The sequence below is a fragment of the Eretmochelys imbricata genome, chromosome 5, assembly GCF_965152235.1.
Source record: "Eretmochelys imbricata isolate rEreImb1 chromosome 5, rEreImb1.hap1, whole genome shotgun sequence".
Classification (NCBI taxonomy): Eukaryota; Metazoa; Chordata; order Testudines; family Cheloniidae; genus Eretmochelys; species Eretmochelys imbricata.
In genome coordinates, this window is record NC_135576.1 from 39,938,178 (window position 1) to 39,951,237 (window position 13,060).

At 37.0% G+C, this 13,060-nt stretch overlaps 2 protein-coding genes across 5 annotated transcripts in view; both read left to right on the forward strand.

The window, feature by feature from the left end:
* IPO11 (importin 11) overlaps positions 1 to 13,060 on the forward strand; it is a 311,009-nt gene that overhangs the window by 261,759 nt on the left and 36,190 nt on the right. The gene's annotated exons all lie outside the window — the stretch shown is intronic.
* LRRC70 (leucine rich repeat containing 70) lies at positions 10,598 to 12,527 on the forward strand. Its single transcript, XM_077816291.1, has one exon. The coding sequence runs from the start codon at positions 10,598 to 10,600 to the stop codon at positions 12,521 to 12,523; it is 1,926 nt and encodes a 641-aa protein (XP_077672417.1). The 3' UTR covers positions 12,524 to 12,527.

Below are 13,060 nucleotides of genomic sequence, written 5' to 3' on the forward strand. Positions count from 1 at the left end.
TGGCCCTCAGGCCAAAAAGTTTGCCCGCCCCAGATATAGATGGATGGCGGTTGAATTTGTGTGAGTTGATGAGATCTCTCTGGCAATCCCCTGGAGAGTAGGGGGGAAAAAATCTTGAAGGAAGCACTGAACAAATCATCAGAGTAGTAGGAGGATTTAAGTCACAAAAGCCAAGGAAGGACAATATTTTTTGGAGGTTGTGATTGATCGTGGCAACAGCAAAGTGGTCCAGGAGATTGAAGATGATATAGAGACCCTGAAATTTGACCCTAAATTTTATACTGAGATCTTGACAGTGTATTGCAGCTGAAACCACAATTGTATACTATTTTTACATTGTTACATACTTTTTTCCTACCTTTTATGAAAAATAAACACTGCCATAAGCAAAGCTGGCTCTGCAAGTTAAGGAGCTTCACTGTGATTTTTCCTGTCTAGCATACTTAAATTTACAGAGGGAAAAAGATCAGTACAGAATTTGCAAGTTCAAAAGAATTATTGTGGCGATATGAATTGTTTTTCATCTATTGTGTGCAGTTTAGTGTAATTTGTAATAATTATAGGTTTGGGTTTCTCTGTAAAAATCCACTTTGATACCATCTTTAATGTTATTTTCTGAATAAGGTAGAGGTGGATCAATTTAGTTCTTGTTTTGAATTTACTGCATAATTTCCTGCTATGCATAAATTGATACTCTGAATTGGTTAAAATTCATAGCCTGAATTATATTAGCTTTAATCTAACACAGGTTGGCGGGTAGAGATAAGATACAGGTGGCTTGGAAAGATTACAGTTGATGCAACAATTGTGTATTCACAGCCTGCATCTGTAGACCAATCTTTTCGTTTAAATCTGACAAATTACTGTCTCTGAGACTTAGTATAAATATTTACAAGTATTATAAAAGGAGTACTTGTTGCACCTTAGAGACTAACAATTTATTTGAGCATAAGCTTTCGTGAGCTACAGCTCACTTCATCGGATGCTTGCAGTGGAAAATACAGTGGGGAGATTATATATACACAGAGAACATGAAACAAAGGGTGTTACCATGCACACTGTAACAAGAGTGATCAGGTAAAGTGAGCTATTACCAGCAGGAGAGAAAAAAAAACAACCTTTTGTAGTGATAATCAAGGTGAGCCATTTCCAGCAGCTGACAAGAACCTGTGCACGTTCTTGTCAACTGCTGGAAATGGCCCACCTTGATTATCACTACAAAAGGGTTTTTTTTTGTTTTTGTCTTTTTTTCCTCCTGATGGTAATAGCTCACCTTACCTGATCACTCTTGTTATAGTGGGTATGGTAACACGCATTGTTTCATGTTCTCTGTGTATATAAAATCTCCCCACTGTATTTTCCACTGCATGTATCGGATGAGGTGAGCTGTAGCTCACGAAAGCTTATGCTCAAATAAATTGGTTAGTCTCTAAGGTGCCACAAGTCCTCCTTTTCTTTTTGCAGATACAGACTAACAATGCTGCTACTCTGAAACAGGTATTGTAGTAATTTATATGCATTGTTTATGCCTTCTGACATTAATTTTTAACATGTAAAATTCAATGACATTAGTAATTTTTATCCAATTGTAATGTGAACATATTTAGGTGGAAGTCACCACAGCATTCAAAATAAATGTTATTTATTAACGTATAAGACTTGACATTTCCATTACCATTGGAGAACAAGATCAGTAATAAGTTGAAATGCAGTGATCTAGCGCTACATTATTTGGGATAATTCTTTTAAAAGTTGTGATTTTTTTTTTTAATTTACCAAAGTGTGGTTTTCAGCCATTTATAAATGTTGTTTCTTGAGAGGGACCTAAGATTTTGAGAAGCAGCTATTTCAGTTGTGTACCAACCTCATAGTGGGTACATTTTTGTTCTCTCCCCGCTTGCACCTTCTTTCCTAAGGAATTAATTATCATCAAATACTATTGCAGTACAATAACTGTTGTGGTAGCACCTAGAGGTCCCAACCAAGATCAGGGGCCTACTGTGTTCAGTGCTGAATGTACAAAGTGAAAGACAGTCTTTGTCCCAAAGATCTTACGATGTAAATGGACAAGACAAAACAAATGGTGAGAGAAAGGAAGCATTATTGTCCCCATTTTGCAGATGGGGAACAGAGACAGAGTGATGTAAGTGGTTTACTCGGGGCCACAGTGGTGCCTGTGGCAGAGACAGGATTTGAACCCAGATCTCCAGAATCTCAGTTCAACACCTTAACCACAAAACCATAATTCAGCGACTTCTTGGTTATTATTTCTTGTGATGCTGCAGATATGTTATACATTTTTTAAAATAAAATGAGACTGAAGATATTGAAGGCTTTTATAGGCATTTCACTAACTTTTAATGAGACTTAGACTCCTAAATGCCTAAGGGCTTGTCTACATGAACATTTAGTTCACGCCAAGCTGGGATGGGAATCTACCTCATACTAACCTACTGCACACTGACTGTCTGTGTAGACCTTGCTGATGTCTACTACCCCATTGCCAAGTGGGATAGATTAAAGCATATTAAGGAACTGTTAGTGTACATCAGCAGGGTCCACATGGACAGTTAGTGCGTGGCAGGCCAGTGCAGGGTTGATTTACACCCCATCTTGCCACAAACTATATGTTTGTGTAGACAAGCCCTAAGTTGCTTTTGAAAATGGGACTTGAGAGGCTAAGTCATGTAGGCATTTTTGAAATTTTTTTGGAATCTTCTTTGCATGTTGCTAAAATTTTTCCTTTGGAATAATACATTTAAAGACTCTTTTTTGGTAACACTGATCTCTTTATTTACAGTTACACCCATGGATATTTTGTATTAAGAATCAGTAATATCAATTTAATAAGCATAATTTTTTGTCTCTTCTACACCAATCCATAAACAGGAAAAACAGGGTAATCCAAATACCATACTGGAATATGGCATTTCCAGTAGGAAATAGGAGGAAACTAATTCTAATTCTCCTACGTGCAAGTTTAGCACTTCCCCATTTCTGATCAAACCATTTCACTAGAGATAAGTCTGAGTTCCAGTGTGCCCTCCCATATTTCCCAAAAATTTTGAACAATTCAGGACTTATCTCTGTTTCTTACTTCCTGTTTCAGGAAGCATAGAAGCTGATTCCTGTCATGGTTTGGAGAGAATTCACAAATGTCCACCTTCTTTTTCTCCTGGATTGTAGAGAAAAATCAAGAGATAAGGAGCACAGCTTCATGAAATCATGGATGGCAGGACATTATTGATCCCAGGTTTCTAAATCTCCACTCCTGAGATCCTAGGCTCTTTGAATTACAGCACTGCCTACTGTTATGGTCTGTGCTAAATAGCTCTCCAGTGCTTTCAAAACCACAGTCTTTGTGTAATCTCTATTACATGTTTCAGGGGGTTTTGCCTCCATATTGTCTCTTTCCCTTAATTGGTTTCTATCCCATCAGGGTTCATGGAGCTGCTCCAGCAGCTCTTTTGGTCTCATTGACATTATAAATTTTGGTAATTCTAACATCAGTTATCTCTGACTGAGGCTCCAATACCTGCTATTGAGGACTACCTATTCAATTCCGGTCTAGTTATGAGCTTCTTAAAGGACCACGTGGCAGCAATACAGCTAACTATCCTGCAATTGAGTATTTTCACACCATACGTTCGTTAGATTCCTGAAATGCCTTATGCATATGTAGTCTTGGGCAGCCACCCCTTCCTTGAGATATTAATGCTGACCAGATTGATGCGTTCACCATCTGAGCTCCTAGCTACAAATTTCCTTTTCTGCCTATCCATCAAAACAGATTTCCTAGTAACAATAACATCTGCTAGAAGGGTAGGAGAAATAAAAGCACTTATCACAGGACCTCTTTACCCTGTGTTTCATTAGGACCTCTCTATGTACTTGACACCTCAATAAAAATTTTGAATGAGGTGTCAAGTACATAGAGAGGTCCTAATGTGACTTCCTTCTCAACCAATTGCTACACCTACTTGTCATCTTCCATAAACCTCATTCCAACAAAAGGGGGGAAGCCAGACTGCACACCCTTTCAGACACTGTCTTTTTATGTAGACTGGACTAGGCCTTTTAGGGTGCTCCCCTCCCCTGGGAACTTTGTCGTTTACACAGATAGGGTAAAAAGTCAGGTTATACTGACCCAGAAATTATCTAATTGGATTTCTACACGCATTAAGACATGCTGTGATTTAACTAGCTTAGACCCACCATGAAGAATTACAGCCCTTTCCATCAGGGATTTGGCAGCTTTGCCATCTCCTTTGAGAAACTTTGCAGTCTTAAAAAGAAAAGGAGTACTTGTGGCACCTTAGAAACTAACAAATTTATTTGAGCATAAGCTTTCGTGAGCTACAGCTCACTTCACTCACAAAAGCTTATGCTAAAATAAATTTGTTAGCCCCTAAGGTGCCACAAGTACTCCTTTTCCTTTTGCAGATACAAACTAACACAGCTGCTACTCTGAAACTTTGCAAACTTAGAAATCTGTAGGACAGCAATATGTGGTTTGGTACGTACATTTACAAAACTTTACTCCTTAATAGAGGCAATAAGATCTTATTCCCACTTTGGCAGAGCTGTCTTATAATCACTATTTCGCTAGAGTCTGAGCACCCCCTTCTTAAAAATTAGGTTATTACTTGTGCGTTACCAAGAGTGGAATACATACGGACAAGCACTTAAAGAAGAAACGGTTAATTGCCTTAAAGTAATTACTGTTTTTCAAGATGCATTTTCCATAAATATTCAATGACCCAGCATCCTTTCCCACTACTGTGAAGTCCTTTAAAACCTGGATTCTGTAATAGGCAAAGGAACTGCGAGACAGTTGGGGTTGCCCCACTCTTTATACTCTCTGATGGGGAATTCTGCAATGTGCTTAAGTGGAATTTGGAAAGTAAAACCCAAAAGGAGCTATGTTTTACCTGTAATGTTAAAATAGAATTATTGTTATGCCTATGTACAACAAGATAATTTCAGACAGTAATTTATGGTTTTCTTTTAAAGACAACAAGACAGTGTTTGCTTCTAATGTACAAAAGAAGCACAGCATGCATTTTATGAATATGGCCTTGCCACTATTCTACTAGATTTGGACATTCTAATTTTTGCTTCCCTAGAAATTTGTGTTAGCATCTGTCATTACAAAACAGCTTGCAGAACTAACACTCAAGATTGAAAGATTTTCAGGGCAAGTATTGTACTTTTTGTCAGTAACATATCATGCATATTTATGGCACTATATAAATAATATTTGCTAAATTGAGAAATAAATCTGGAAAAAAAATCCAAAATACAGATTGCAAAATCAGAGTAATTACTTCAGCAATAATGACCAAACCATGGTGCATTTAGTTGGGATACAAAGCTAGGTGGGCATAGTTCATTTTGCCTCAGCCTGTTTGCTCCAGCCATTTATTTGTCCAAGAGATACTCTGTTACAAGGCCATTACTGCTTTTATAAGGTGAAAATGAAAAATGTAGGCCTTTGGCTATTTTTATAGGTAATGTTGTTTTAAGCCCAGATCTTGCGAATGACAGTGTATGAGCAAGCTGTTGCAACCACACACTATCATTTGCAGACTACTCAGTTGGTGTGTACATGACATTTGCAGTGCTCTGTCCATGAATTAACAAGACATTCTAACTTCTTTTTCATGTACCTTCCATTTATGTTGGAATTGCTGTGTTTCAAAAAAAGTGACAGTTACTTTTTTAATCCTCTCCAAAAAATAGTTTGAAATTAACTTTTGGTACTACTGGTTGTTTAGTTACAACAGCTGTGAAATTAAGCCCAAAAGACAATTTGTACTAAAATGGCAAACTACATTACTACTACAAATTGCTGCAAAAGATCTGTATGCTCACTGAAGGGACAAGAAATAAGAAATCATTAAAAAACGAGGAGTACTTGTGGCACCTTAGAAACTAACAAATGTATTTGCTCATAAGCTTTCGTGGGCTAAAACCCACTTCATTGTTATTCAGTGTTTACTATGTACTCTACAAAAGCTTCTATAAAAATGCCCACTGATTGGGCATATTAAGGATCTGTCAGCAACATTCTGTGCAGCTGGAATGCTGTTTCATCTGTTCCATTTGCAGTGTTGGGATTATTTAAAAGGGTGACAAACCTTAGGAAACCAAAATTTCATACAGAGGGGAAGGATTGTTGAAAATCCCAGGTTAAAAATCTCTGAGGATGTTACTCTGTTAAAGTAATGGAAAGAATTTGGCCTTCTACAAAGAATTTGTACCAATTTACCTTCTGCAAAGAAACATCCATAATTTTATGAAGCAAACATGTAGGAAAGATGATAAATCAACCCTTTAAACTTGTATATACATTGACTATACATATACTTAGCATAACCTTACTGAGATGAATAATGCAGTTTGGAGCAGAGTTTAAAGTGGCTGGAAGTTATCTCCATGTCAGCATTTTTGTGCCAAAAATACCTTTTTTTTATAGGCGAGGCTGGTAGCAACACCTGTAGTTAAGGTGTTTCCATTATAAGACATTATGTTCAATTGCTTACAACCTTGCCAAATTTAGGGCTTAAATTTTCCCTGCCAGATGTGTGCCTTGGGATGATGTTTTGTAAAGTTTTAGCAAAGACGGTTCAGTGGTTTCTGAGAACAAAGTTAGGGGAAAGTATGTTGTTTTGCCTGTGTTTGGTTGTGGTTGGTTGGTTGGTTGATTTTTTTAACAACCATTTCATTGAGAAGCTTTAGTGCATCCAGGTATTGGAGCAGAAACTTGAAATTTGTCTGGGGGTTTCACCATGATATTGAGCATTTGCCCTTGGTGTCCCCATGAAAATCTACCCAAAATTAATTTCCCCATACTAATTTCCCCCTACTGTTACTCACACCTTCTTGTCAGCTGTTTGAAATGGGCTACCCTGATTACATTGGCCTCATTACCACTACAAAAGTGATTTTTCCTCCCTTGGTATTCTACTGTTGAGAATAGCCCACTTCCACTTTAATTGAATTGTCTCATTAGCACTGACCCCCCACTTGGTAAGGCAACTCCCATCTTTTCAGGTACTGTGTATATATACCTGCCTACTGTATTTTCCACTCCATGCATCTGATGAAATGGGTTTTAACCCACAAAAGCTTATGCCCAAATAAATTTGTTAGTCTCTAAGGTGCTACAAGTACTCCTTGTTGTTTTTGCTGAAAAATTACAGTTTGCCCATCCAATGTAGAGGTTTGTTAGAAGTAGGCAGCATTATATTCCAAAGACTCATCTGCACTGAGAATCCTCCATTGCCACACAACTTTTGTGTGATAACTGGAGTGCACACAGGACATCCCCACAGAGGGATTGTGTGGTCTGTTCTGGAGATTCAGGGACTGGGCAGGACTTTTCCTGGAATTGCTCATTCTAGCTGCCAAGAGCAGTTGTGGTGCCACATGCCAGAACTGAAAGCAGGGAGACTCTCTCTTCTACGCTATAAATTCTCCCCTCCTAGCTGCAAGGAGGAAAAGGAGAAATCAGCCTGACTAGAATGCAAAGGAGTGAGGAGTCAAGGGGGGAAAAGAAGTAGGAACCAGGGAAGGGATAGGAGCAGTCTGAGGCCAGAAACAGGCAGAAGGATCTATAATAGCTAGAGCATGCTAACATCCAGAATCTGCAATTGACTTGAGTTGATTCTGGTGCTGTTTAGCAAATATCTGTGAAACTTACTGTCAAAGCCACCTTTGGTGGCTGAGCCACATAGAAGATAACAACTTACTACTGCTACTTGTTAGCTCAAATGGTAAAGGTCTGTGGATCTAAAGTTCCTATTTCTGCTGATGACCCATGTTGGGTCAACATGGTTCTAGGTGAATAAAATGCTTATAAAATGTTACATGCGTTGAAAAATCAGGCCCTTAGGCCTCTCAAGTTGGGCTCCCAAAGTTAATGGACGCTTGAAAAATTTGTTCTTAATCTTCCTATGGTTCAATTTCTTATCTGTAAAGTGGGGATAATATCTTACATTGGAGAGGTGTTGTAAAGATAAATTCATTAATGTTTGTGAATGGTTCTGGGTGTCATAGAAAAGCCTCTGAGGAAATTTAATAATTTTTTATTCAGTGCAGGTTTTAGATACTATGCAGTAAATAAGACATGGGGACATACATTGAATGAGGCGGATAAAATGGAATAGTGACTAGATACCCATTCAGAGAATATTATCCATCTTGTGCACTAAATGAGGCAAAGTCCTATAGAAAAATAGCGCACAATCATGTAAATAAAGATTATCTTAATGCACATTGACAGAGGAGCAAATTAAGGTTCAACAAGCAACCTAATTTTGGCAGTTTTCTGACTTTTGAGTGTTTGACTTTGCAGCCTTAATGTTATTAGCACAGTGTTTTTGTATGTAATATGCATTCTCAATAAGGACAGACTCTTCAGAGATCATGTGTGAAGTGATATTTTTCAGAGGCTTATTTATTATTTGGCCAAATTTGAGTGGATTTTCACAGCGATGGCAAACACACACATCTCTGAGCCAAAGCCCTCCCTCCCCAGCCAACTTTAAGTCCCTGTTCCAAAGCAAGGGGACATTAGATATCCTCAAAGAAAAAGTTACCAGCGTGTTTTAATATGGACAAACCAATGAGTTTATCCCTAACTTCATTCATGGAAATGGCAGAACTGTTTTAACTGAATTTTTCCCCCAAAAAAGTTCAGCGTCAGGCAGATATGCAGCATGGAAAATTTCAGCTGTAACACTGCAGTTTGGGAAAGCTTTAAGCAACTGAATCATGTGGGAAATGTCAGGCAACCTTAATATCGGGCGGTGCTACCAGCCCTGCTTATCATAGGGATGACTGAATTGCTGCTGAAACATAAAAAGTTATATGTGAGATATGTCGTGAATTCTACATACATAACTACAAAACTATGTTTTAAGAGGGGACAAAAATAACTTCTCCAGTTGAAGCTGCAGGGAGAATTTTAGGCAGTCATATTAATTTTGGCTGGAACATGGATGCAGAGATTTCCAGTTTAACAGTAATCATCACAAGGTCTTTTAATTATCGCAAGATTTCATAACTTTCGTTTGTATACCTCCCAAAGATGATGCGTAGTATTTTCAGAAGCACCTAAATGATTTAGTAGCACATATCTCATTGAAAGTCACTTGCGTGCTTTTGAAAATTGCATCGGACACCCCCAGCAACATAATGGCATGTTATGATATGCTGGATCAAGTTCAAAAAATGACTTAGATAAAATATTGCTTTCTATTGTCTCACCACACCATTTCCTACACAATCTAAGATTTCGTTGTTCTTCCATCCAAATACTGACCAGACCTGATTTTGCTTAATTTGTGAGACCTGATGAGATCTCAGCCCAAGTCCCCTTTTATAGACAGTACTTTCTTACTTGGTAAGAGTACATTAATTATGTTGTTTGCATTAGGAACAACTTTTCTCTGTAGTCAGTGAACTGTGTAAATGCTTAAAATGATTTGTTTTCTGTTTGTGAAAATAACTTTTACGATTACGATGTGTGTTATCACAATAGATAAGTTTTACTCTGTAATATTTAGATCTACCTAGCCATCTGACATGCAACTCTTATTGTGCACCACCAGTTTTTAAAAAGTAAGCATGTATGAACTGTAACGGCTATGTACTACAACAAGTGAATTTATTTCTGGGTTTTCTAGAAATAAATAGCTGAGATTTCCTTTCCAACAATACTTTAGAAGCACAGATAAAATGACTTCCTGTCTCACTATTTCCTGTATCCATGGTAACCTCTCTTTAACCACTCACTGTGGAAGAGCCTATAGGAAGACTGTTTCCTGAGTGAACAGTTGCAAATCCTAGGGCAAAAAGTGAGTGCTCTGATAAACCGGAATGTTGCTAACAAAAGTCTTAGAGCAAGTCTAAAAAGTAAACTTGTAAGTAAATCAAATGAACTGCCTCACAAGCCAACTGATAATATGAAGTTGTGGTTTGCGGTAAGACTTTTTTTTTTTTTTTTTTTGTATATATTTTGACCTTAACTGGGCTCACTTGAAAGTAAAATTCAAAACGGGAATGAAAGGTTATGGATGAAAAGAAACTTGTTTCAATGTATAAAATAAGTCAATAAGTATTTCTTTATGAATGCCAGTAAAGCTTTAAAACTAGGCATTTTCAAATATATAAAAATAAGGAAAAGAATTTGCAATGTGTTGAATTTACTGAAAGCCATTGTTATGACAGAATTAGTTGCTTTTAAATCTTTGAAATGATAACTGATTAAATATATTTCAACTAGCTTGGCAAGCGTATTCATTTTACCATTCTTTTACTCTATTTTAGTGCCCTTCTAATATAGGGTAATTGCCTAAGAAGCAGTATAATCTTTATGATGTTTAACTATTTAGTGTCCAAAGAGAGAAGATGTAGAATACAGTATTTAAAAGTACTGTTTGTTCATTTATATGGCATATTGTCTGAGAATATTAAAAATATCACAAAGAGTTGCATCTGTTTTTTAAAATTATACGAATAGAATCTTAGAACTTTAAATGAGCAATATTTACAAATTTGATTTTTTTTATCTCTAATAGCTAAGTCAGAGATGACTGGAAAAGCCAAAGACAGGGATGTGTGTGGACTTCAAAGTTCTGTACCCTGCACACGAGTATTCCTCCATATCCTTAACTGTTTTCTTTTGTTGCTGCTCCAGAAAGAGGTACTTGGCTGTCCATCCGTCTGCCAGCTCTGCACTGGGAAACAAGTTAACTGTCGTAACTTAGGTCTTTCAAGCATTCCAAAGAACTTTCCAAAAAGTACAGTACTTGTATACCTCAGTGGAAATAATATATCGCATGTAATTCCAAATGAATTAACAGGCCTTCAGAAGCTTGCTGTGCTCTATTTGGATAATTCCAGCATTTCATATGTGCATCCAAAGGCTTTTGTTGAACTTAGTGAACTGTGCTACTTACATCTAAATAATAATCACATAAAACGTTTGGATCCAGGAATATTTGAAGGGCTTTCAGATCTTCATTGTTTATACCTTCAGAATAATCAAATATCTTTTGTTCCTAGAGGATTATTTAGTGGTCTCATTTCAGTTCGATACTTAACGCTTAAAAGAAATCACCTCAGTATCCTTGGAAGTGGCACTTTCTTGGGAATGATTAGTCTTCAAACGCTTAACCTAGCCAACAATAAGATTTCACGGATATCAGATACAGCATTTCATCACCTTGGAAACCTTGTGTATTTGTACCTTGAAGGTAATAATTTAACACACGTGCCATCAAAGGCCATTGGAATACTTAAAAATCTAGAAAGACTTTTCTTGTCTCACAACCCTGTGGGGTCAATACATCCGTTTGCATTTAAAGGACTTGTCAGGCTTGAATATCTATCTTTAAAAAGTGCAAAAATAAAAAGCATTGTCATGAATGGATTTGCTGGATTAGATAACCTTAAAAAGTTAATTTTAAGCCATAATGATTTAGAACATGTAAATTCCAACACTTTTACTTTGTTGCATAATTTAATGTACCTGCAACTAGACAAGAATAAAATAGTTAGTATTGGTGATAATACATTTGAAAAAATGGGATCTTCTTTGAAGATTCTAAATCTAGCATCTAATAACCTTACCTATTTGCAGCCGAAAGTGCTCAAGCCTTTGGTTTCATTAACTCATCTACAGGCAAATAACAACCCTTGGAACTGTAGCTGCACACTGCTTGGGCTACGTAATTGGCTAGCATCCTCGTCAATCTCTGTCAAAATCCATTGTCAAAATCCCTCAAGATTGCGTGGTAGACCTTTGCATTATGTTAAATGGACCGAATTTACAAATTGTGCTATCACTACCACTAATCCAGAAACCTCCTGGAGTGTAGCATCTGTAGGTATCCATCATAGCACCACCACTTTAGTGATGGCATGGCATATGGTAACCAAATATGATACACTTGTACATTTGGAAAATGCTGGAACTAAACATGTTACTTTCTGGGGAAGAGCTCCAACCACATCTGCCAGTCAATTTCTTTATGAAGAATATGCTGCTGGGAATCCATCAGAAGCAACAACAGTGTTATCAGTATTACCAGTGCAAACAGCTGCACAGATTGTGCCAGTTAACTTGACCATGGAACAGAAAAGTGTATTTCCTCCAGATGCTGCATCTGTATCCTTAAAAACATCTCTAATCTGTACACAGCAGATGGAGAAACTGAATCAGGCATTTGACATTTTATTAGCCTTTTTCATTTTGGCTTGTGCTGTGATCCTTTTTCTAATCTATAAAATCGTCCAGTTTAGACAGAAGCTGAAGATGCTGGGAGACTCAGTGGAAAAGGGAATAGAGTACTGCAGTTTTTACGAGGCTGGTAGATACAATGTAACTGACCCAGTTCAGTCCCTACCTCAAAATCCAGTAAGAAGTTCAGAATTGGACCAAATTAGGCTTATCAAACGAACAATGCCTGAAAGTCAGGCACAAGTCATCTTGTTTGAACATTCGGTATTGTAACTTACTCAGCTAGACTTTTGATGTTGAATCTATTGTGATTTGAAATGTCAAGAAATCAAGTGTATTAAATTCTCTTAAAAATAGTTGAAATTTCTCTGTTCAGTTAACTGATTGATGGCTTTGTAGAAAATGCTATAATTTGGAACTGATATCATGATTCTTACTCCAAATGTCACAAAATTTCTTAACTTTTAATAGCTATATGGTCATTTGAATCTTATATCTGTGTCATGGACAAATCTCATTCTACTCTGTCCCCATATGAGGGAATCCTTCATTCATAACTCCTGTAGCTAAAAATGAGTGTTCACCCTGTGTGATAAGCTAAAACTATGCTTTTAAAAGGTTTTGTTCTTTTCAAATATTTATTATTTTTAATAGAAGCAACATAAAATAGCTTGTAAATGAGTAAGCAAAACTGATGGTGATTGTTGTTGTCAGCATCATGAAACTGAAATATTTGTGTGAGAAAATGGTTCTCTTAGGAAGATAGTCTCTTAATATGTGACTAGTAATTCAAAATGACTATCTGAAATG

Excerpts from the sequence above, each read along its gene's own strand:
- LRRC70 (XM_077816291.1), top strand. The coding sequence starts at position 10,598 with ATGACTGGAAAAGCCAAAGACAGGGATGTGTGTGGACTTCAAAGTTCT.